The 26884-nt window shown below is 40.1% G+C and overlaps 2 protein-coding genes across 2 annotated transcripts in view; one reads left to right on the top strand and one right to left on the bottom strand.

Moving 5' to 3' along the window:
• SCGN (secretagogin, EF-hand calcium binding protein) overlaps positions 1-17818 on the top strand; it is a 50925-nt gene extending 33107 nt beyond the window's left edge. Inside the window, exons 7-11 of the mRNA XM_068961149.1 lie at positions 6399-6454; positions 10438-10483; positions 10749-10808; positions 11901-11969; positions 17690-17818. Coding sequence (XP_068817250.1) covers positions 6399-6454; positions 10438-10483; positions 10749-10808; positions 11901-11969; positions 17690-17818 — 360 coding nt within the window. The remainder of the gene's footprint in view (positions 1-6398; positions 6455-10437; positions 10484-10748; positions 10809-11900; positions 11970-17689) is intronic.
• A 2232-nt stretch (positions 17819-20050) lies between these two features.
• SLC17A1 (solute carrier family 17 member 1) overlaps positions 20051-26884 on the bottom strand; it is a 144810-nt gene continuing 137976 nt past the window's right edge. The window contains exon 13 of the mRNA XM_068961162.1: positions 20051-20100. The gene's annotated coding sequence lies outside the window, so the exon portion shown is untranslated. The remainder of the gene's footprint in view (positions 20101-26884) is intronic.

Below are 26884 nucleotides of genomic sequence, written 5' to 3'. Positions count from 1 at the left end.
GACTAACACTTTCACTTTTCACAATGTTTTGTTAGCTTCAGATGCACAGCAAAGTGAATGAGTTATACACTTTTTTAGATTCTTTTCCCATATATGCCATTAGAATACTGAGCAGAGATCCCTGTGCTATACAGTAGGCTCTTATTTGTTATCTATTTTACATACAGTTCAGTTGCTCAGCTGTGTCTGACTCTTTGCAACCCCATGGCCAGCAGCACACCAGGCCTCCCTATCCATCACCAACTCCCAGAGCTTACTCAAACTTATGTCAACTGGGTTGGTGATGCCATCCAACCATCTCATCCTCTGTCATTCCCCTTCTTCTGCCTTCAATATTCCCCAGCATCAGGGTCTTTTCAAATGAGTCAGCTCTTCACATCAGGTGGCCAAAGTACTGGAGTTTCAGCTTCAACATCAGTCTTTCCAATGAACACTCAGGACTCATCTCCTTTAGGATAAACTGGTTGGATCTCCTTGCAGTCCAAGGGACCCTCAAGAGTCTTCTCCAACACCACAGTTCAAAAGCATCAATTCTTTGCTGCTCAGCTTTCTTTATAGTCCAACTCTCACATCCATACATGACTACTGGAAAAACTATAGCCTTGACTATACGGACCTTTGTTGGCAAAGTAACGTCTCTGCTTTTTAATATGCTTCTAGGCTGGTCATAACTTTCCTGCCAAGGAGTAAGTGTCTTAATTTCATGGCTGCAATCACCATCTACAGTGACTTTGGAGCTCACAAAAATAAAGTCTGTCACTGTTCCCATCGTTTCTCCATCTATTTGCCATAAAGTGATGGGACCAGATGCCATGATCTTAGTTTTCTGAATATTGAGCTTTAAGCCAACTTTTTCACTCTCCTCTTTCACTTTCATCAAGAGGCTTTTTAGTTCTTCACTTTCTGCCATAAGGGTGGTGTCATCTGCATATCTGAGGTTATTGATATTTCTCCTGGCAATCTTGATTTCAGCTTGTGCTTCATCCAGTCTAGCATTTCTCAAGATGTACTCTGCATATAAGTTAAATAAGCAGGGTGACAATATATAGCCCTGACATACTCCTTTTCCTATTTGGAACCAGTCTGTGGTTCCATGTCCAGTTCTAACTGTTGCTTCTTGACCTGCATGCAAATTTCTCAAGAGGCAGGTAAGTTGGTCTTGATGATGTATACCTGATGATGTATTCCCATCTCTTTCAGAATTTTCCAGTTTGTGGTGATCCACACAGTCAAAGACTTTGACATAGTCAATAAAGCAGAAATAGATGTTTCTCTGGAATTCTCTTGCTTTTTCCATGATCCAGCAGATATTGGCAATTTGATCTCTGGTTCCTCTGCCTTTTCTAAATCCAGCTTGAACATCTGGAAGTTCACATATTGTTGAACCCTGGCTTGGAGAATTTTGACATGGAGGAGATGTCAGAATTACTAGTGTGTGAGATGAGCGCAATTGCACAGCAGTTTGAGCATTCTTTGGCATTGCCTTTCTTTGGGATTGGAATGAAAACTGACCTTTTCCAGTCCTGTGGCCACTGATGAGTTTTCCAAATTTGCTAGCATATTGCTAGCATATCAATATGCTAGCATTTGCTAGAATATCAACACTTTCACAGCATCACCTTTTAGGATTTGAAATAGCTCAACTGGAATTCCCTCACCTCCACTAGCTTTGTTCACAATGATGCCTCCTAAGGCCCACTTGACTTCACGTTCCAGGATGTCTGGTTCTAGGTGAGTGATCACACCATCATGATCAGCTGGATCATGAAAATCCCTTTTGTACACTTCCTCTGTGTATTCTTGCCACTTCTTCTTAATATCTTCTGCTTCTGTTAGGACCATACCATTTCTATCCTTTATTGAGCTCATCTTTGCATGAAATACTCCCTTGGTATCTCTAATTTTCTTGAAGAGATCTCTAGTCTTTCCCATTCTATTGTTTTCCTCTATTTCTTTGCACTGATCACTGAGGTAGGCTTTCTTATCTCTCCTTGCTATTCTTTGGAACTTGCACTGATCACTGAGGAAGGTCTTCTTATCTCTCCTTGCTATTTTTTGGAGCTCTCAACTTATATACAGTCGTGTGTCTATTTCAACTCCAATCCAAATTTATCCCTCCCCTGCAAGGCTCTCTTGAAGTCTCTTCTCCTCCATGTCCACCATTATGCTACTGATGACCTCACCCAGTGTCATGGTTTTAAATACCAGCTAATGGTGACCTCCTCCAGTTTATAGCTCTAACTGAGAGTACTTCTCTGAGCTGCTTGCATATACTTGAATGTATGTCTCCAGCTGGATGCCCAGTATGCCTCTCAAACCTAGCATATCCAGGACTGACCTTCTGACCTTCCCCTAAAGACCTGCTTCATTGGGGATCTTCCTCAACCCAGTGAATATGAATTCCACCTTTCAAGCTGCCCCTCTTTTGGGACTTATCTGAAATCCCATATCCTTTCTCAGTATTCTTCAGTATTCTAACATATTGTTTTGTTTCTTTGTCTCAGTGGTCAAGGAGATAATGCTGAATCTTATTTCAGATATTCATTTTTGCTGCTCCAATTACATTGTAAACTCCTAAAAGCCTGTACCACCTTAATGATTTTTGAGTCTCTCTCACAGTGCCTTGCATGTTGTTAGACACATGGTAACTATTCAACATTTGTTGTTGTTCTTTAGTTGCTCAGTCATATCCGACTCTCTCATGACCCCATGGACTATTGCCTGCCAGGATCCTCTGTCCATGGGATTTCCCAGGCAAGAATACTGGAGTGGGTTTCCATTTCCTTCTCCAGGGGATTTTCCTGACCCAGGGATGGAACCTGCGTCTTCTGCATTGACGGTGGATTCTTTAGTGCTGAACCACTAGGGACACCCAATTATTCAACATACAATTCTTGACTTAGTAACCTGGGAGGGGGCTCTAAATCCTTTTTGAAAGTGTACATGACAACAATATTCAGACTTTTTAAAAATGAGAATATTTTTAAGTAAACAAAGAAACAAAAACACCTGTTAAGGAGTGATTTCCAAAAATATTGCTTAAAAAGCAAGTTGCAAATAATACATAGATTGTGGTCCTATTTGTCCAAAAAAAAAAAATTTGAGAGGTATATTAAAATGTTTAAAAATTTTCTGAAAGGATACAGTCTATGAGTGGTAATTATCTCTACAATAAGGATGGGAGGGACTTTTCCTTTGTACTCTTTGCTCTGAACTATCTGCATATTTTTGACTTTGCACTCTATCTCAAATTATCAATTAACAATTGTTAAAAAAAATTCATGGACTGTAGTCGTACCTTGGACATAGTTTCTGGTAAGAAGTTATGATTAACCCAGTAATGGTTTTAAATGAATTTCTATTTACAATCACTATGGCATCTACTGGGGCTTCCCAGGTGGCCCAGCAGTAAAGAATCCACCTGCCAAGCAGGAGGCATGAGTTTGATCCTTGGGTTGGGAAGATCCCCTAGAGAAGAAAATGGCAACCTACTTCAGTATCCTTGGCTGGGAAATCCCGTGGACAGAGGAGCCTGGGTGGGTTACAGTACATGGGGTCACAGAGACTCAGACACAACTTAACGACTAAAGCACCACCAGATGGCACCTATGTGGATCTTAAAAATTAAGATAAAGGTATTATTCAGTCTTAGGAGAATGCTGGGTATAAGTACAGATGCTGAGGGGTCTTTTGCCTAAGAGGGGGACCTGCTGGCCTACAGAATGTTAAGGAGTTTGTCAGTAAGTCATTGTGTTCCATTTCAAGAGACTTTATAGAACCTTTCATGTACTTAGTACTGAAAAACGTGGGGAAGAAAATGGAATCTTTCTTTTTTTTTTTTAAAACTATTTGGCCTTGTTGGGTCTTACTTGCAGCATGAGGGATCTAGTTGCAGCATGGGAACTCTTAGTTGTCGCATGTGGGATCTAGTTCCCTGACCACGGATTGAACCTGGGCCCCTTGCATTGGGAACATGGGAGTCTTAGCCACTGGACCACTGGGGAAGTCCCCAGAATGGAATCCTGTCTCCACTGCCACCCCCATGAACCACCAAAGCCCTCCATGAGCAACTTGTACCATGAGCAAATGTCCACAAAGGTCAGAGGGAAACGCACATAAATAGATTTTTTTTTTTTTTTTTTTTGCTTTCTCACAGAAAGAAGGGCAATCAGAAAAAGTAAATACCATATCTCTGGCATAATCTATGGTGCCAGATGTTTTCTTTCATAACCAAAAATAAAGCATGTACCACATTAACTATGAGCTGTCCAGAGCCAGTAAAGCTAAGAGCCTGGTTTATGGAAAGAGTTCTTGTGACAGATAAGCTTAGATTCAAATCTTGCTACTTTCTTAGACAAATTAATCCTGCTAAATTCCAGTTCCCTGCCTGTATGGCGTGCAACTATTTCTTCTAAGAATGTGGTGATGATTAAATGAAATTAAAATATGAAGTGTTGGCTGCTCTACAAAAGTTCACTATTAGAGTTTTAAAAGTTAAGAAACCCTTATGTCCCCTGCCTGCCACAGAAATTGCCAAACATTCAAAGTTCACCAAATGTACTTTCTTGAGTTAGTACAGACCTATTTACAAACAACTTTCTCAGTTACTGAGATCATGAATTACTAGGAGCTTACTCCTCCCTCTCTCTTACAAACTGGTCATTTTCTGAGATCTTTTCGTAATTGAGTTTGGGGAGGAAGAAAATCCTGATAAATTCATATAACCAGATTAGCAACCATTCTATCTTTTCAAGATGGCTTCTGTGTTTTAATAAATTTTGTAATACACATTTGTGATGCCAAGGTTTGGGGAGAATGGGATGTCAAATTCACTTCAAATAGTAAAAATAAACTTGATTTAGAGAGTGAGGATGTTATGCCCAGAGTCCGAGTTCCCAAAACTGAGAGAATAAGACATCCACAGCAATGCAAAAGCATGAAGGGGTTTTATTTCTAGCTCGAGCTAGGGCTCCCACCACATTCAACGCAGTGGAGTGGAGCAAGGAGCCCCGAGCCCAGATTTACAGCAGTATTTATAGGTTTTAGAACAGGGAGTTGGCAAGGGCTGATTGGCTGCAGGAGTTTCCTAGTATTTACTAATTGGCTAATCTTTATTGACTGTAGGGGTTTCCTGCTATTTACTAATTGGCTATTGGCTGCAGGGGGATGTCTTTTACGTCCTGATAAACTCAAACCAGGTTATGGGGAGTATGCTGATTAGACAAGTCCTGGCATCCGTGGGGATGACCTCACTGGGTAATGACTCAGCTTTTCCCGTGAGTCCTACCTTAGTCCCTGAAGCCTATCATGGCGTTTGTTAGGTCCCAACAAGGAAAGATGAAGAAAGGACTTATGTGCTTTTAATGTAAAAATCTGTTAGATTGATCCTCAGATTATCTCACTGCTTCTTCTTCCCTGTACAGCCTCCTCATAAGGATATATTTAGAAATATCCTACATCACCAAAATGTTGCTAAGTCACAAAATCCACTCCTAGTACAACTTAGATATGTAAAAAAATGTGTCTCCTCTACCTTGCCTAAACCAATCTGGTCTTTCCCATTTTAATTTTTAATCCTATCTTGTTTAAAGCTTAGTCTGATCTAATAAATTTAAACAGCCTCTTTGAGTAAGGAAGAGCTCAGCATCTTAGACTTCTCAGCCAGACCCTTCTCTAAAAATGACATCAAGGTGGGTAAGGAGAGAAGAGTGGCCCTGAGAACCTCATGGTGAAGAGGAGGAGTCCAGGTCCCTGGATACACTGCTCTGGTTTCCAGGGTGATGTCTCCTGACCACACAGTTGCTGCTACTTGCTGATGCTCATGGTTGAAGCCATCCTTTAATTTCTACTGAATGCAGACCACTAATTCTCTGCCACACCCTCCTTCCAGCTTGCTGATTCAGTGACCCACCCCTATCCTCTGACCCACATCATCTCATACTCAGCTGGCTCCATGGAAGGCCTACTGGTCCTTGAGTCAGCATCCAAATCCTTGGGATCTCAGAGTGTCCGGGGAAAGCAAAGCCATAGCAACTCTCTACACGCAGTGTTGTCCTCCCGTAGCCAGTGCCCTTCTCCCTCCAGAACCCCTTTCCGGTAGAGTGAGCTCACACATCTGTCTACTTCCTCTCATCTCTGCCTCACTGTCTCTCTTCCTTCCTACAGTCCTCTGAGGCTTATAGAGGGAGACTTTCTCCTGTATCATATCCTCCTCAGCTACTTTTACCTTCATGGAAAAAAATATTTCTTCTATCCTCTGTAGGGAGAGACCCTATGAGTCAGCCTCAGCCAATTTAGTATATAATCAGAAGAACAAACAAGCAAAGCACTTCAACGACTTTCAAAATAAATTCCCATTACACGTATTTCTTACAGTCCTTTCCCCTTCTGCATTCCAGATGAAGATCTTTGACAAAAATAAAGATGGCCGGTTGGATCTTAATGACCTGGCAAGGTGAGTAGCATGGAAGTGGTGTCAAAGATTCAGAAACACATTCCTAGGAGTTTAAAGACAGCACACTATCCTTTCTGAAAGGTGAGACTTGACCTCCCAGGACCAGTGAATATCTTATGTTCCATGGCAAAGATAATTAAGGTTGCAGATATAATTAATGTTGCTAAGTAACAGATCTTAAAATAGACTCTTCTGAAACATCTGGGTGGATGCAATATGATAACGGGGGTCCTTTAAACATGGAAGGAGGAGGCAGAAGATCAGAATCACAGAGAAATTTGTTATATTGCTGTCTTGAAGTAGAGGAAGGGGCCATAAAAGAATGCAGGTAGCTTCTAGAAGCTGAAAAACGCTAGAAAACAGATTCTCCCCTAAAACCTCCATAAGGAATACAACCCTGTTAACACCGTGAAACACCAGTGAAGTCCATTTCAGATTTCTGAGTTCCAGTACTATAACATATTAATTTGTGTTGTTTTAAGCTACTACGTTTATGGTAATTTGTTACAGCAGCAATAAGGAACAGATTCAATGACAAAAAATTCCTAAAATATTTATTCATGGGAATCTTCTTTCTCTATCCCTAATTCTGAACTGAAGCCCTATTACTCTATATAGAAGCTCCTTCCCAAAGGAAAAAATGTCTAAAAACTCTAAAATATGATGTCAACAAATAGATGAGAATAGTATTTCTTGTCGAGTCCCAGAATGGTCTACCCTCTATTTGGCTTAATTTAATTCTCTCTACCCTGGACACCCAGAGAAGCAAAATTTTCCAAACTGTTATATTTTTTCTACCTTCCCCTATATATACACCCATGATTATAAATACAACATAAATGCAAGGTTTTAGTCTTTTGAAACTGACTCAATTCCACTGAAGTACAATCAAAATTATGCAGAAAGGAGAAATAGGTAACCTTTATTGAAGATAACTTATATACTATATAATTCACACTTTAAAAAAGTGTATAATTCAGTATATTTTAGTATATTCATAAGGTTGCTCAACCATCACTACTACCTAATTCCAGAACATTTTCACTAAGGCAGAAAGATATTGCATAACATTAAGAATTATTATCTCCTCCCCTCTCCCGCCAGTCCCTGGAAACCACTAATCTACTTTTTGTTCCTATATATTTGTTCTGGGCATTTCATATAAATGGAATCATACAATATGTGGTCTTTAGTGTCTGGCTATTTCACTTAGCATAAGGTTTTCAAGGATCATCCATGCTGTAGCATATATCAATATTTCCTTTTTCTACCTGAATAATATTTCATTGTATGTATATACTGTTTTGTTTATATGTTCATTGGTTGATGACCATGCAGGTTATTTCTTCTACTACTAAGCTATTATGAATAATGAGGCTATGGACACCTTTGTACATGTTTCTGTGTGACCATAAGTATTTGATTCTCTTCGTTATATACCTGGGAGTGGAATTCAGGATTCATATAGTAGTTCTGTGCTTACTTTTCTGAAAAACCACTAAATAGCTTTCCAAAGTGGACACGCCATTTTACATTCCCACCAATACTATACGAAGGTTTGGTTCCAATTTCTCCATATTCTAACCAGCATTTATTGTTGGCATCATCCTAGTGGGTGTGTTCCTCACTGTAATTTTGATTTGTATTTCCCTGATGACTAATGATTTTGTACATATTTTCATGGCTATCTGTACATCTTCTTTGGAGAAATGTCCATTCACATCCTTTGCCTACTTTAAAATTGGGTTAATTTTCCTTTTACTGGAAATTAAAATATGTAGCAATATGTGGCAATTCTTTGTAGCATATGTAGCAATATATATATAGCATATGTAGCAATTCTTTACATATGCTGGATACTAGATTGTTATCAGATACATGATTAGCAAACTCTCTCCCCCCATTGTATACCTTCCCTTTTCACTTTCTTGATTGTATCCTTGGAAGAACAAAAGTTTTTGATTTTGATGAGGCCTAATTTATCTAATTGACACTTTTGAACCGTGGTGTTGGAGAAGACTCTTGAGAGTCCCTTGGACTGCAAGGCGATCCAATCAGTCCATCTTAAAGGAGATCAGTCCTGGGTGTTCATTGGTAGGGCTGATTTTGAAGCAGAAACTGCAAATACTTGGGCCACCTGATGCGAAGAGCTGACTCATTTGAAAAGACCCTGATGCTGGGAAAGATTGAAGGTGGAAGAAAGGGACGACAGAGGATGAGATGGTTGGATGGCATCACCAACTCAATGGACATGCGTTTGGGTGGATTCCGGGAGTTGGTGATGGACAGGGAGGCCTGGCGTGCTGTGATTCATGGGGTCACAAAGAGTTGGATACGACTTAGCGACTGAACTGAATTTATCTAATTTAACAGAATTTTGTTTTGGTTGCTTATGTTCTGGGTGTCATATATAGGAAACCACTGCCAAAATCTAAGCTTCTGAAGATTTATCCTTATGTTTCTTCCTAAGAGTTTTATTACTTAAGTTTTTACTTTTAGGCCTTTGATACCTTTTGGGTTAATTTTTATATAAGGTATGAAGTAGGAGTCTATGTGGATATCCATCTGCCACAACACCGTTTCTTTAAAGACTATTCTTTCTCCATTCAATGGCCTTGGCAAAAATCAACTGACCATAAATGTATGGGTGTATTTTTAGACTGTCTTTTCTATTCCACTGATCCACGTGTCTGTCCCTACGATAGTGCTACATCTTCTGTTGTACACTCCACCTTATCTTGATTACTGTTGCTTCGAGTAAATCTTTAAATCGGGAATGATTTTCAAAGGTTTGTTCAAGATAGTTATGGGTATTCTAAATCCCTTGCACTTCTGCATGAATTGTAAAATCTGATTATCAATTTCTGCAAAAAAAGGCAACTGGGATTTTTATAGTAATTGTGTTGGATATACAGATAAATTTGAGGCATATTGCCATCCTAACAATATTAAGTCCAATTCCTGATCACGGATGTCCTTCAATAATATTTCACTTCAGTTGCTCAGTCATGTTTGACTCTTTGCAACCCCGTGGACTGCAGCATGCCAGGCCTCCCTGTCCATCACCAACTCCCAGAGTTTACTCAGACTCATGTCCATTGAGTCTGTGATGCCATCCAACCATCTCATCCTCTGTCATCACCTCCTCCTCCTGCCTTCAATCTTTCCCAGCATCAGGGTCTTTTCCAATGAGTCAGTTCTTTGCATCAGGTAGTCAAAGTATTGGAGTTACAGCTTCAACATCAGTCCTTCCAATGAATATTAAGGACTGATTTCTTTTAGAATGAACTAGTTGGATCTCCTTGCAGTCCGAGGGATTCTCAAGAGTCTTCTCCAACACCACAGTTCAAAAGCATCAATTCTTTGGTGCCCAGCTTTCTTTATAGTCCAATTTACATCCATACATGACTACTGGAAAAACCATAGCTTCAACTACATAGACCTTTGCTGGCAAAGTAATGTCTTTGATTTTTAATATGCTGTCTAGGTTGGTCATAAGCTTTCTTCCAAGGAGCAAGCGTCTTTTAATTTCATGGCTGCAATAATATTTAGGTCATCTTTGAAAACTATAGATCAATGTTGAAAAAAATCACTCTCTAAGTCTTAGGGTCTCATACTTTCCCCTAAGAATTTTATTCTTTTTGATACTATTATAAGTGGAATGGTATTCTTGCCTTCTTTTTTGGATTGGCCATTACTAATATACAGAAAAACTGAATTTTGCATATGACCTTGTACCTGCAACCTTGCTGGAATTTTTTAATGTCTATGGTGACTACTAATTCCTGTGAAAGTCTTTCCCTTCTTTAATTTTTACTGTATAAATTTCTGTTTTCTAAGCACATATCCTATTCTGCAGAATATAACTTGGAAATTGCCTGTCCTTTCCTCACATTTGAATTACACATTTTACTTCTAATTGAGAGCTGAAAGATCATCCCATGGATGACATTTTTTTGTTTCTGGGTTTTTTTCCTGTTTAGGATTCTGGCTCTTCAGGAAAACTTCCTTCTCCAATTTAAAATGGATGTAAGTAAAAAAAAAAAAAAATGGATGTAAGTAGTGACACTTCTCTAGATGGGTTTGTATCATTCATGTTTCTCCACAGATTTCAGTGGGAGGGAAGATGGGCATTTAATTCTCTTGCCTTCAGTTTATTTAGAGACTGACAAAGCTCAGTGCTGGAATTAAGGATTGTTGACTAAAAGTTTATAAAAGTTGCCTAAGACCCTGGAGGAATGGTACAACGGAAGTTTCACATTACTGACTGACATGCTACTTTCTCCATACACAGGCTTGTTCCTCTGAAGAAAGGAAAAGGGACTTTGAGAAAATCTTTGCTCACTATGATGTTGTAAGTGTGCTTTTTTGATATGCTATGCTGGCCATCTTTAGGTAGGAAGCTTGTTTAGTCCCTATGTGGTATCATCCTACTCACAGACCCTAACCTTATGTAATGAACAGCAATCGCACATGTGTGTTGCTATGTCAAGGCACCCTTAGCTTCTCTATAATAAACCTTCTGAGAATTAAGTAAAAATAGACATAGGAGTATTGATGGAGAAGAAAATAAAGTCTTTTTTTTTTTTTTTTCCTGTGCCTTATATCCAAACTAAAAAAGTTTCTCCCTCTTGGTCTCTATATTAGTATGCTCAGATACAAAAGCAAATAGTCATACAAAAAAAACTACACCCAATCTAAAGAAATAGTGGGAAAGTGAATTCATGTTTGTAAAGCTCTTAGAGGAATTCCTGGCATATAGCAATTACTGTAGTAGTGTCTGGTAAAACACACTAAGGAAATGGATTTTTTAAAAAATGATATGTTAAAGGGTCAGGATTAAAAAAATCTTGAAGAAAATGGATGACTTGTCATAACTGAAACTTTAGACAAGAAACTAAAATATTTAAATATGTATTGTACTTTTACAGGCATTCTTATAAAATGGGTAAAAAATATTTTATACATGAACCATATTATAATTCTGATATGCTCAATCTAGTACCTCTTGAATTTAAAATGTTTTGAAAATAATTAAATCATTGCTAAATCATAAAGCAAAATCTTAAAATGGCAATATGTCCTTCAAAGGGTCAATGAATGTGCAATTAGCACTAGTCTGAACTGAGTCCTGGTATTTGGGAAGTAAATAAAGTTGGTATAGTCTTTAATGCTATTTGTCACAGTAAGGAACTCAAAACTACTGCTTCCATCAAAACTATTCCAAACCATTCCATTGATTATATGAGGGGAGTTACTTAGAGTGAATTCTTTTGATTTATGTGGAGCATGCATGTCCTACACAAAGAACATGTTAGAACATGCCATTTCCAAACTTGTTTGCAGTCACCAAAGAATACTGATTTGGTCTACTTGTGTAATTTATTCTTTAAGCTTTTTGACTTAAGAAAGTTATATTCAGCTGATTGGATCTTTCATCTTTCAGAGTAAAACTGGAGCCCTAGAAGGCCCAGAAGTGGATGGGTTTGTCAAAGACATGATGGAGCTTGTCCAGGTGACTTCATGAGACTGGGTAGATAGATCATTCTCATCAGGAACTGGGCCTGCTGTTTTGATTCCATCGTTTATTTGGGGGGAATCAGTAGGGCCAAAGAGTAATGATGCAGAAAATCTAGGGATGCAGCCTATTTAGCAAAATTTGATCATCTGTGCATGTGCTAAGTCTCTTCAGTCGTGTCTGACTCTTTACAACCCTATGGACTACAGCCTGCTGTCCATGGGATTCTCCTGGCAAGAACACTGGAGTGGGTTGCCATGCTCTCCTCTAGGGGATCTTCCTGATCCAGGGATCGAACCTGTGTCTCTTATGTCTCCTGCACTGGCAGGCAGATTCTTTACCACTAGCACCACCTGGGAAGCCCTTGAGCATTTGTGAAACCCAACAAATCTCTCCTCTCTTGAGATCATTTGTAGTTCCAATTAAGTGAAGCCCCCATAGGAGCTTCTTGTTACCGTTATTTAAAAGTCATCCATTTTACCAAAGGAGCACCTTGCTGTTTTATTTTTTGATTAAAGAAAGTCTTCCTCCTATGGACTTGGTTACTAGAATAACTAAAATGTTTAATTTCATGTAATAAATTCCATACTTGGGATTTTCTTTCTTTCTTTCTTTTTAAACACCACGGGGCTGCTCCTGTTTGACCATTTCCAATTTCCCTTGATTCATGGACCTAACATTCCAGGTTCTTATGCTATACTGCTGTTTACAGCATCAGACTTTATTTTCATCATCGGTCCCATCCACAACTGGGCGCTGTTTTCTCTTTGGCTCCATCCTTCATTCTTTTTGGAGTTATTCCTCCACTCTTCTCCAGCAGCATATTGGGCACCTACCTATCTGTGGAGTTCATTTTTCAGTGTCCTATCTTTTTGCCCTTTCATACTGTTCATGGGGTTCTCAAGAATACTGAAGTGGTTCGCCATTCCCTTCTCCAGTGGACCACATTTTGTCAGAACACTCCACCATGACCCGTCCATCTTAGGTGGCCCTACACAGCATGGCTCATAGTTTCATTGATTTAGACAAGGCTGTGGTGCATGTGATCAGTTGATTAGTTTTCTGTGATTGTGGTTTTCATTCTGTCTGCACTCTGATGGATAAGAAAAGGCTTATGGAAGCTTCCTGATGGGAGAGACTGACTGGGGGGGAAACTGCGTCTTGTTCTGATGGGCAGGGCCATGCTTAGTCAATCATTAATTCAATTTTCTGTTGATGGGCGGGGTTGTGTTGCCTCCTGTTGTTTGACCTGAGACCTAAGACTATGGTGGAGGTCATGAAGATAATGGCGACCTCCTTCAAAATGTCCCGCACACACATCGCTGTACTCAGTGCCCCCAACCCTGCAGCAGGCTGCTCTAACACCTAGCCTAAGATGGCTATTTTATTTAGGAAGGCACTGCAGTGGTTGGGATTTATGTAATTTAGATCATATCTACATCGCAGAGCTGTTCCATGTAGGGTAAACAATGTTTGAAAAAGCAATCTCCTCTGAGATCCTGATGAACTGTACTGACTAGCTGCACGATCCAGGAAAAATCCAGATATTTTCAATTCTTACGTGGGTGTTTTTCTATGGGACTGTGTAGCCACTGAATTTACTAGTTTCACATCCTTCAGTTCAGTTACCCAGTTGTGTCCGACTCTTTGTGACCTTACGGATAATATCATTAGGGATTGCTTTTGAGGTTTGTATAGGACACAAGGGTCATTTTTTGATTGGCCTTGATGGCAATAAATTAGAGTAGCAACAATTATTAACTCTTTTTGAAGTCTCAGACCATGTTGAAAATCTGATTAGAATTATGGGGTTTTGCAGTGGAAAAATGCCCAGATACTGATTTCGGCATAAATCTCCAGAAAGTTTACATATTGTAGTTAAGCAGGTATGGATGAGACATTTCTTTTATTTCTGAGGTCTAATGAGGATAACTCCTAACTCTTATTAATCCCACTCAACTGGCCCCTTGCCCCTTCTTTGTCTCCTTCACATGTTGCTCCTGTCAGAGATTTCACCAGTGTTTGCAGTCAGAACAGTTGCTGGGTGTTGGTGTGGTGTTGCCTTTTACATGCTGATTGCTAAGGGGAAAATCCCATTTCACTCATTATCTATGTAACACCAGAATGATTTCTGTCATAGAAAGTGAGCAGTTTATCTATGAGACATTAAAGCTGCACAGCAGAAGGCCTTGTCTAACTAGAGTTTTTATTTGCTTTTGCTAGAATAAATGGGATTGGGAACCTGTTTTCCAGAGCTGTGTGGCCGCCTTTCTGTAGTGGAGCCAGGGCCCCTAACTGCCTGTCAAGCCTAGAGGCTTCAGATCCTTACAGACTCTTTCAATTGTCTTTCAACCATCTCTGGGTTTGGCAATGCCTTCCAAAGGTTAATGCGAGACCATGGAAGTAAAATCTAAACCAGCAACAGAGCAGAGAAGATAATTTTCTAAAGAAAAGTAAAGGAAAAAATTTGAGACCATCTAAAAACCTGGGCTGCAGAAGTCTGTCTCACTTTTTAATGGACTCATAGCACCTCTATGGGAAATCAAAGGCTCCCCATCATTTCTGTCCTTGCCACTCTATTTCTGTGGGGCTATTGGAACTTCTCCATGTTAGTACCAGACAGCTTGAGATAGCTGGTTTCTAAGGACTGAGTCAGACTGTGGTCTGTAATACAAATCAGTTTATAGGAGATAATCTCTTAAGCTACAAAGTATGTACACAGTAATTAGTTACTAATGTTCTCCCCTGAAGCAAGATGATTGAAGGTGCCTATATTTTATTGGACTTTTCTAGTCTTCCATGTTGCTTAAAAAAATATTCACCACACAATTTGAAAGATGTAGTCAAATACGACCATTGGGTCATTGAGACCCTGACATTGAGACCACTGAGATCTGATATTTCTCAGCTTCATTAGCTAGAGACATCTCCTGTGGATTTTCTTTATTTTCATTTTATAAGAAAGGGCCACAAGGCAATTAAGCCAATATCTGTAACTTATTTTAAAAGCAATTTTCAGAGCATGCCATGCAGTTAGCAGGGGGCTGGCTCAACTTTAAACATACAATTCTGGACAGAATCCCTGATGTTTACAATAATCCTGAAATGGCAACCCACTCCCATATTCTTGCCTGGAAAATCCCATGGACAGAGGAGCCTGGCAGGCTACAGTTCATGGAGTTGCAAAGAGTTGGACATGACTTGAGCACACTTATTTTATAGCTTTTTAATTCTTGTACAGTCATGTATGATGCATAGGTTGAATTTGTGTTAAAAGGATTATTTGATTACCAGATCACCCTTTTCTTTAACCTCTGGAAAATAGTACCCAAGCCTGTTCTCCATCGATGTGTTGAGACAGCAAGTCCCTGAGGGAGCAGACACCATAATTTCTGCATAAGATTTTTTAAAAGACTATAGCTCACTTAGCACAGCAAGACAATCGCCACCACCAAAACAATCTACATCCTAAACTAGAAAGTGGGAAGGCAAGATATTGAAGATTCTAAGCACCCACCAAGAAGTAGACATGTGAACAATAATGTTAGAAGCCATATAAAAGGGACGCCAGAGATGACCAAGGTGTCTGCCTGGAGACCACAAGAGCTCCTGCCCCCGGGTCTCAGTTTATTCTCTTCCCTGCTAGATACACCATCTGCTTTTCTGTTGTTGACAAGAAGATGGTTGGCAAGAGGGGACGCATAGAGACTTTAGAAGGGGAAACTGAATGTGTTTATACTGGCAACTTGTTATTAAAACAGAGGCCCTCAGTGGTTTCAAATGATTTGTCTTCTGTGATCCAAGCATTTCTGAGCAGTGTCATTCAGTTCTCCTGACTCCTAGAAAGTTATCAAGCATTAGAAACACAACTCAAATGGTCTAAAGAAACTTCCTTTGCATACACCCACATTCATACCCACAAATGCCTCCCCAACACATACTTCCACACATTCAAAAATGTTTCAACTCACTTAAAGGAATAATTCTTTTGCAGGAAACATGTTAAGGAAGGAAAAAGTGCTTAGAATAGCCTGGTTATTGCATAAATATCTTAGCAAATTAATTTTTGCTAATATGTAAATGACTACCACCTGAGTCTTTTCAAAAGAGTGCTAAAAGGATCCTAAGACACAGTGTCACTTGCTGCAGAAAGGGTTTTAGCCAAAGTGGTTTGAGGATACTGAAGACCAAACACCCTTACCTTGTAACTGTGCCGCAAATGAGCCTTTAATATGGAGCCACAGAGGGTAGCTTGCTGTTTTCAGAACTTCTAGGCCACATTCCCTGGGGCCACTTCTACACCTGCTTGGCACTGATACCCAGGGAGCTATACTCAACAAAGAGAGCCTACGGACATAGGTTATGCCTTAGCCTCTTTGTCCAATCACTCAAGAGATTCTTGGCAGAGAAATGAAGTCTATCAAGTTTAGCTTCTGGCCCCCAATTTTCCCCTCCTGATTCTCCCAGAATCCTGCCCCACTCTGGTGTTTTTTCTTCTTGCTCTCTGCCATCTGGCTCCCAGTTCTTGCTGTTTTTTCCCCTTCTCTCTGTTAAAACCTTCTATCAGGGTAGATTTGGTGTCAGTCATTTACCCTGTGGGACAGTGCCAATTAGCTTGTCTTAACATGGCTGTCTAGTTGTAGAATGAAAGGTTTTGTTTCCTATTGCCGGTTTCCTAGAGCTTTCTTTGGAAGTGAGGAAACCTAACGGTGAGGTTAGGTGATGGGAAATGTTTCTGAGAGTTCCTGAAACCCTGCAAACTGCTGCCTGCACTCTTTACTCATAACTAGTCCACTAATTGAAGGGTTTGAAAATCAAAGGGTTTGGAAATCTGATTAGTTGGTTTTTCCATTCTCTTCAGACACTGACTTTCAAATTTAGATTCATCACCATTCATATGGCTTTCGTTAGGCCAGCCATTCTCCACGAGATCAGTGAGAACTGGTGAAATGAGTACTTAATTGGGGACAAAAGACTTGGGATCAAAAATGTTCCTGCAACTTCTGGCATGGCAAAATGTCTCAGTTCTTCTGAGCCTCTGTGTTCTAATCTGTAAACAAGGAGTAATCATTTACCTCCCAAAATTATTGTAGGGGTTAAATAAAATAACCTAGGAAGAATCATTGAGTTCCATCCACCATTGTTCACTTTTGCAGGCCTTTGAGTTTAGAAAATTTTCCTAGCTGACTTGCATCACAATTCCTTCTTAGCCCCTGAAATATTCCTTGGAATAAATCTGATGGGGTCTATCTGGCTCAACAACATAATTCTTTAGATTTTAATTCCTTGTTACCCTTTTAAAAACTAGAGGGAGATTTCAGTATCTCCATAAGGAGTTAATAAATGCGCCTTCTCTCATCATTGTAGTGAGACAGAATTTTGGTGACCATCTTCTGCTCTAAGGCAAAACATCTTTATTGTGGTTGTGAAAAAGGCAGGTTTTCTGTACAAACTGCAGAGAAGTGATGTAGGAACAGACATTCTCTGACCTGAAGGGATAGGATGAAAATTGAACCTGGTAGCAGAAAACTAGTCCTTGGCAATATTTGGTGGGATGAAGAGAGGAAATCCTCCCTGGAGGCCTGTCTTCAGGGAGGCACTCTCAGAAGCCTGGGTGGCCCCTAAGTTTAGTAGACAGGGAGTGGGGGCAGGGCGGCATGAAAGGGTGGGACCACCACTGACTTGCCTACTGACATGTTATTTTTTGTTGTCCTCAGCCCAGCATCAGAGGGGTGGACCTTGATAAGTTTCGTGAGATTCTTTTGCGCCACTGCGATGTGAACAAGGATGGAAAAATTCAGAAGTCTGAACTGGCTTTGTGTCTTGGGCTGAAAATCAACCCCTAATCCCCAGACCACTTCACCTTTTGCTCTTAGTATGTTTCTGAGCTCCTGCTGGTAAAATTCTATCTGTTCTTTGCTATCGGGGACAGTAGGCAAACTTTCTAACAAATGGTGTGGCGTTCTTAGGCAAGGAGGGGGACTGGAGGGTCTTCGTTTGAATGGCATGGTGTTTCCCTGCCTTTACTGGAAGCCCCCCATGCAGAGTTTGTGTTATTTTCCCCTTGATCCTGGCCTTTCCTGTCCCCCTAAGGACTCAGCTGACCTCCAGGGTCTGCCTGGCTTGTCTTCCGCCTGTCTGAGGAGGTGGGGGCAGCTGAGTCCATCTGTCTGTCCTCTTCCTGTGGGCTTTCTACTCAACAGTATGAGGCACCTATGGCAGTCTCGTGACTTCTACAAATAGATTCTGAAGTGGAAATAAACCTGCAGCTGGAAACAAAGGTGCAGAAATAACTTATTGTGTTGTGACCATTGGAGGGTTCTACCTGATGGCTGGGAGGAGGAACCAGTTCTCTAACTTAGGGTGGGGGAGGGGAGAAGATCCCGATGGGAGTCACACCACCAATCCTTCCATCGTTCTCAGGTGCCCAAATGAGTTTCAGTCAACAGTAGGATTTGCCAATAATCACCCCCATCTCACTGTGTGGGGAAGACCTGAACACTCGTCCTGGGCTGGGTTTCACTCTTAAATGCTTTGTGAACTCACATGGCCAGGCAGGTAGGAACACAAGAAATTTGGAGAAAATCTTTTCCAGGTAACCCAAGCATCTGTTACCCCCTCCAATGATCCTCTTTCCAACAGTTTCCTCTGGCAAATCTGGAATGCCTGAGGACTTCTCCTGTGCCTGTGACTATCGGGGATCTCTCTGCAGGCTGCTGGATCCCCCATGGACCAAACCCTCTACCCTTCACTCCTGGAACTCTGACTCAGTCCCCCTGAGAGGGAGCTGTTCTCTCCTGTGGCAGAGGGATAGAGTGATTCCTTTACTGTCCTGACACTTTATTTTCAATAACACCCCTAACTTATAACAGACTCTGCAGGAATTTCAGCTTTAATGAGGTGTTATAGGTAATTCAGAAAAATTACAGTATAGAATGCTAATCATAACCCAAGAAATTCTACCACTTAAGAGATTCCCCTCACTGGCACACATTGGTCCCAACCTGGTTCCCTTTCTCTCAGGTGTCTCTTCTCTCCAACATACAGATAATTAGTATCAGTAATTATTACTGATCAAGTGCTTTCTATGCGCCAAGAACCTCTGGGTGCGTTCTATACCTTAAATAATTCAGTCTTCACCAAACCCTGTGAGGTAGATACAATCATGACACCCACCTCAGAGATGAAGAAACTGAGGCAAACAGAAGCTAAGCAAGGTGTCTGTGCTTGTACATTTCCGAGGTGGGGATTCAGGGAGTGAATAATGGCCAACTTTCAAATGATGTGACAGAAGAGGGCTTTATCTCCAAAATACAGCTCAAAATACAGCCCGAAAAACAGCTCAAACAACAACAGAAAACCCCAACACCCAATTGAAAAATGGGCAGAGGACCTTGATAGACATTTCTCCAAAGAAGACAAACAGATGGCCAGTAGGCACATGAAAAGATGCTCAATGTCACTAATTATTAGAGACATGCAAAATAAAACTACAGTGAGGTACTGCCTCACACCAGTCCAGAATGGCCATAATTAGAACCGACAAACAAATGCGGGAGAGGGTGCAGAGAAAAGGGAACCCTCCTACACTGTTGGTGGGAACGTAAGTTGGTACAGCCACTATGGCAAATAGTATAGAGGTTGGTTAGAAAACTGAAAATAGAATTGCCATATGATCCAGCTCCCACACCTGGGAATATGTTTGGACAAAACTATAATTCAAAAAGATACATGCACCCTTATGTTCACAGCAGCACTATTCACAACAGCCAAGACATAGAAACAACCTAAATGCCCATTGACAAGGAATGGATAAAGTGTAAATGGATAATGTGTATATGTACACACACACACATATGTGGTCAGTTTTCATGTACCTTTCAGGAAAACTTGGCCCCTCCCCAGAGGTTTGGTCTCACTGCGGGGTCCACCACATCCCCCAGCAGGACATCTCTCCAAGTCTGGATCACTCAGTGTGGATTAACTCTTCATGGGAGCTTAAAGACAGTCCAAGAAACAGCACAGGGCAAGCCAAGCAGACAGACTTCTCATTGTCCAAATGTTGAGTAACTGTGTACCCAGACATCCTTCAAAGAACAAACATTTCAAGGGTTGAGATGATCTCAATCTACAAGATGGAAAAAAAAAATTGGACCCTAAGCTGACCTATATTCATTTAATTCATGACTTTCCCTTTTATCTGCATGAAGACCACCTTTGAGGTTCACTGCTGCAACTGTGGCTGTTTAAATTCTTAGCTTAGGGTCCTCAGTGACTTTCTAGAGATGACTGAGGAGGTGGAAGTGAATGGGGAAGAGAAGCTTATTCTTTTAAGGGTAATTTGTTAAGATTCATTGAGGGCACTGAGATTCTATCAGAAGCTCCCAGGGTTCCTGCCCAATCATAACCTTAGGTTTGAAAACCTTAGGTTTCTTCCCCAGCATTCAAAGAAAGGACTGGTAGAGATCAAGAAAGATGGGTTTGTGCCACTTAAGGAGTGAGTTCACTCAAAGACATTCTCAGTAAGTTTGCATCACATGTTCTACAGGACATTGTGCTGGTGTGTTCATTAATGGGGCTTCGTAGGTGGCACTAGTGGTAAAGAACCCACCTGCCAATGCAGGAGATGTAAGAGATGCAGTTCGATCCCTGGGTTGGGAAGATCCCCTGGAGGAGGGCATGGCAACCCACTCTGTATTCTTGTTTGGAGAATCCCATGGACAGAGGAGCCTGGCAGGCCACAGTTCATAGAGTCTCAAAGAGTCAGACACGACTGAACTGACTTAGCACACGTGTACCTGTTCATTAATAGATAGTTGTCTCAGTCCACTCTGGCTACTACAACAAAAATACTATTGAGCGGGCGGCTTAAAAAACAAACGTTTATTTTTCACAGTTCCTCTACCAGGGAAAGGAGCAATGAAGCTCTCTGGAGTCTCTTTTATAAGGGAACTAATTACATTTATGAGGACTCTGCCCTGTGACCTAATCACTTCCCCAAATCCCAATCTTCAAATATAAAAACATGGAGTATAGCATTTTTATATACTAACAACAAAATATATGAAAAACAAAAAAAGCAATTCCATTTACAACAGCATCAAAAATAACAAAATACTAAGGAATAAATTTAACCGAGGAAATAAAAGATCTGTAACGCTGAAAACTAACACTCTGATGAAAGACATTGAAAAAGTCACAAATAAATGGAAAGATATACCATGTTTATCATTTGGAAGAACATTGTTAAAATGCCCATACTACCCAGAACCATCTATAAATTCAATGCAATCCATACCAAAATTCCAATAGCATTTTCCATATAAACAGAAAAAACAATCTTAAAATTTATACAGAACCTTAAAAGATCTCAAATAGCTAAAGCACTCCTAAGAAAGAAGACCAAACCTGAAGATCTCACACTTCCTGATTTCAAACTTTACTACAAAGCTACAGTAATAAGAATGGTATGGTATGGAATACACAGATACACAGACCAATGGAATAGAACTGAGTGGCCAGAAATAAATCCTCACATATATGGTCAACTAATATTTGACAAGGGAGCCAAGAATACTCAAGAGAAAGAATAGTCTCTTCAATAAATGGTGTTGGGGAAACTGGATAAGCACATGTAGAAGAATGAAACTGGATCTCTATCTTATACCACTCACAAAAATTAACTTCATATGGATTAAAGATTTGAATGTAAGAGCTGAAACAAAAGAACTCCTTGAAAAAAATTAGAGTGGAAGCTCCTTGACATTCGTCTTGGCAACAATTTTTTTTTGGTGGTGGGGGGGCCGGGATATGACACCAAAGGCACAAGCAAAAATCAGTAAGTGGAACCACTGATTTAAACTAAACTAAAAAGCTTCTACACAGCAGAACAAACAAATCTTCCATCCATGGGATTTTCCAGGCTAGAGTACTGGAGTGGGCTGCCATTTCCTTCTCCAATTTACTACATAATGTCACCTAAAATAAAAGGTTGAGTGATAGATTTCAATTTCTATAAAATTTCAGTAAAACTGGTGTGGGTAACTAGCTTTACCTTGTCCTAACACTGCAGTATCTGATCAATTAAGCCAAAATTCCTATAAAATCCAGCAGTTTGAATGAATTTAATAGTTGCACAAATAACAAACTTTCTTACTGAACTCAGATAAGAGTTGCTATTTAAAAACAAACAAACAGCTTCAGAGGCCCTAGTACCAGTACATAGGCTTTTAAAAAGTTCTGCTTTTTGACTGCTTGACTGCCTCTTGATTGTGTGTAAGTTCTGAAGGCTTGCAAGTTTTAGAAATAGTAAGTCAGCGTATTTCTGCTTTATTCAGATAAACATATATGAGTCTCAGACTTTTAGGATAATTAAGTTTCTAGCTATCAAATCAATCAACCTGACAGATACAAATCTGTCTTTATTCCCCCATGGATCCTCTCTCTTCTTTCCCTCCAGGTTTAGAAGAACTAATAATTGCAACTGTGAATGCTCCCTCTCCACGTATCTAGGAAGTCTCAGCGCCTTTGGGTGGGCTCCATTCCCTGAGGGTGGGCTCTGCTCTCTGCTGCCCCCTCCCTTCCCTGCAGAGGTGCCTACAGCTGGCTATTCCCTCTTCTTTACCTCTGGTCTCTAGTCTCTTCCTCTCACCTCATATATCTTCCCTTCACTAGCTAAAATCTATCCTTTCTTTACAAATCTTCTCAAGTGTCAATTTTCCCAAACTGTCCACCAATTTCTCTCATTATTTAACCAATACTTCATAATTTGACTCTAAATCTTCTGCAGTTGTTTTAGACATCAGGTTTTGTCGTTTCCAATGAAATGATAAGCTGCTTTCAAGTTCACAAAACCTTGTTTTAGATATCTTCTAACAACTGGCCCTACCCTACCATAGCCCACACACATACATCTTAGTACAATGCCAAGTAACGAAATAGAAATTCACAGTTTAAGGCAAGACAAGGCAAATTCAGACATAAAATTTTTCTCTGCCCTTCTGGGCCTCCTCCTTCCTTCTCATGTGTATTATGCATCCACAGTATGCGTTAATCAGACTCCCCAGGGGCAGAAACACACGCTCAACCATAAAGATCAAGTTTTCTCCTTCTGATGCCAACCATATAACTCCTTAGAAGAGAACATTCTTTCTCTGTCATATAAGGGGTCATGATGACTCATCATTCGCCTGGTGGGTGCAGACCACCTACAGGTGCAGCCAATGTAATATTACCCTTAAAGATTGCGATTAGTGTAGAACAGACTGGTCAGATAGCCGGGCAATACATTGCACCACACCTAATGTAAGTTCTTAGCATAAATACTTATGAGCTTATTAATGCTATTAGCTATGTTACCTGTATTCTGCTTATTTTACAAGACTGTTTCTTACATTACTAAACACATGGCTGAGCCTCAGATAAAATGAATGATTTGGCGAATGTGAAATAATCAAATATCCAGCTCCGTAAGATCAATGGCTGTAATATTATAACTCTAGATACGGGAAGAAGCAACAAAAAGGAAACATTTCCTAGACCAGAACAGGCTAGAAAGACAGGTGGTCCAGAGACTTTTGGCTACTTTAACTTGTGTGCTGTTACTGGACTTGTGTGCTGTGACCTATCAAGGAAATCCTTGCCTAACTTGGGAATGAGCATTCTTAGCCCATATGGGACAAAGTTACCATGAAATGCCTCCCAAATTTTGTCTGAAATTAAGACAGAAAGGTGGCGGGGGGGGGGGGGAGACTGTAAAATAATGTTGCCCACTATCTAGTTCTGTAAGAATCAAGTCATCAGTCATGTGGTGGTCACTGACATAATACACCTTGAAAGGACTTCAGGGCAAAAATCAGGATGAGATACTTTGTGCTCTGGGAAGACTGACAGAACTGGCCCTGAGCTAGGTATTTTCAGACTTGTGACCCCAGTTTCTTGCATCTTCCCATACTTAGGAAAGCACTAATACTGTTCATTAACTAAGGTATCTGTTTCTCAAAAATAGTAAAATCTCCTAAGATGAGTTCTTGATTGCATGTACCCTTTGCCAAAATCACATATGTACTGGCCTCCCCCTCCATCTCTTCAGAATAGTTCTCAGAGCTCTCAGAGAGACTGAACATACAGCTTCCTCAGTTTGGCTTGAATAAAATTTTCCATTTCTTTCTTAGATTGACTACTGATTGTTTTGGTCAACACCAGGACTGATCAGAAACTTAAAGTATCACTGTGTAATGCGAAGAGCCTGAATTATAAGACTACATGTAGCCTGGCATTTAGTTCTAATTCTGTCTGTTGCCAGGAAAAGATCACCTCGTCTCTCTGCACATCAATTTCCTTGTCTTGTAGAATAGTCATGCCGACTTTCTATGAAAATGATGCTGTATGTTCAGGCTTTGAGCACATCTCTTCCCAGGCCACCATTCCAAATGCATAGCAGTGTCCCAGCAAGCAATAATAATAATAAAAAGACTTCTAAAAATAATATCCACAAGTACAGCAATCTTCCTGTAAGATAATACAGGGCCTGAGGTCTTGCCAAGCTCCTGATTCTAAGGCAAGAGGGTTAACATTAGGCATTAAAAGGGATTGAAGGCAAGAGTTGGTCTCACTGCTTGATACCAACAGCTGGTATTAAATACACAATACAATATTACTAACTATAGTCACCCTATTGTATACTGCATCTCCAGGACTTTTTATATAACTGGAAGTTTGTACCTGATAACCAGCTTTGCCTAAAGTATAATCACTGAGACAGATCTATGCAAGAAATAATTTTTGACTGGTCACAGTTGGAAGTAATTAGTGAATAGAAATAGAGCAGATAATTCACACAGAAAGTCACATAGAGACTTACTGAGATAAATATGTAAAAGAAAGACAGTAGCTATATTGAGTCCACAACAGGTCTAACAGCAATTCCAAACAAAAAGAATAGAAGGAATGATGGATAAATAAAACCTGAAGAGATAACGGGTGAGAGTTTTCAGACATGAAAACAGACTTGAGTCCTCAGGATAGGAATACACAATCAACACTAAATCCAGTAAATAAAAATAAACTCACATCAGACACCTTCTAGCAAAACTGTCAAAAATAAAGATTAAAATGAAAAACCTCAAAAGCTAGCTGAGAAAATGAGAATAATATTTACTAAGTTATCATTGCAAGCAGATTTTTTTTTTTAATCAGCAAGGCTAGATGCCAAAGACAAGGGAGCATTTCCAAGTAAGCTTATTACCTAATCATTTCAGAAAATGCCTTTGTGGCAAAAAGTTTTTCCATTGTTTATTCTTCATACTTTCCTGACAGTAGAGAACGAAGTTAACTACTTTTTTCTCCAATAAGTCTTTTACAACTTTAAAAACTGTACAAAGATATTTCAGATCATGGAGGGCATAAACAGGAAATGACTAAAGGTAGACTGGAATGAGTTAGGAAATATTTTCAAAGCAGAGATCAATGATTCAACCTTTTAGAAGGAACATTCGGTCATCTAGAGACATTCTTTAGACAAATGAGAGGGATCTGTCATGACTCTAGTCCATTATGTCACGCTGCTAGGAAATACTCCCAGCTCTCTGTGGAGATTGACAGTGGTGATGTGAGAAAGCTGGGCCAGTGTTGAAGCACACTTCATGGCATTCCTTTGATCTTCCCCTACCCGGTACTGTGTCTTGTCACAAAACTATCCACTATCGTCCTCTTTGAATAGTATTAGCACTTGTCTAACTGGCCTTCCTGGAATCTAATTATTTTTAAACATTTTCTCAACTTATTTTACATGAAAATTGAAGATGATATTGCAACAGAACTGAGGTAGTCATTTGCATAGGGAAGTCATTTTCAGAGAATTATGGCTTGTATCTTGCATTCTTTAATAATAGATCATCAATTTGTTAGACCATTAAATGATAAACTCCATTTATTTCGCACTCTAGATTACAGGTAGAGGGAATGTCTTTTTCTTTCCATACCCACTGGCTTCCCTAGTGGCTCAGGTGGTAAAGAATCTGCTTGCAATGCAGGAGACCCAGGTTCAATCCCTGGGTTGGGAAGATCTCCTGGAGAGGAGAATGGCAACCCATTCCAGTATTCTTGCCTGGAGAATTCCATGGACAAAGGAGCCAGGCTGGCTACAGTCCATGGGATCGCAAAGAGTCAGACATAATGACTAACTTTCACTTTTCACTCACTGTAAAAGAAGGGGCAACAACAAGTGGCTTGTCTGCCATCCTTTGTTCACCTAGTACCAGGAAAACCTCATGTGATGAAAATATGACCCTTCATGCTTAATTTTATTGATGTTGGCCAAAATATTTGATTTTTTCATAACATCTAAAAAGAAAAAAAAAAAACCTGAAAAAACTTTTTGGCCAACCCAATACTTTATTACTTGGAGTCAACAGGATTAATGTCTTTGGCACAACGTGCTTTGCCGGATTATAAGACGCTCTCCCTGACACCAGCCACTTTGCTGCCAAGGTATCCACATAACTGACAACACAATTGGTTAGTCTTTGTTCTTTCATACCTCCTGGAGGTTTCCTGGCATGTGATAGCTCTTTTATTTAGCAAATATTTATGCATTTAATTAATACAACATACTAGCATTCTTCTGGGTAGTCAATATATAACAGGATCAAGGACACAAAGTCCTGCTCCCTGGTCTTACATCCTGGTGTGCAGATAGCTTCTCTCTCACTCCCATTCACTGAGGAGAATTTTATTTTGCCCACTAGAGCCCCAAGTCTTTTAGGCAGAAACAGAGTAGAGACAGAACTGCAGAAGTCGAGAATTTCAACTGGTTTATGTTGGAAAGGGCTGGAGTTGTTGGGAGAAGGACAGATCCAAAGAGGAGAGGAGGGAATAAGTGAGCAGCTGTGTGAGCTGGACTTGAGGCAGAG

The sequence above is a fragment of the Capricornis sumatraensis genome, chromosome 22 (genome assembly GCF_032405125.1).
Source record: "Capricornis sumatraensis isolate serow.1 chromosome 22, serow.2, whole genome shotgun sequence".
In the NCBI taxonomy this organism is placed as follows: Eukaryota; Metazoa; Chordata; class Mammalia; order Artiodactyla; family Bovidae; genus Capricornis; species Capricornis sumatraensis.
Note: the sequence above shows the minus strand (reverse complement) of the source record. Positions and strands in the feature narration are given on the sequence as shown.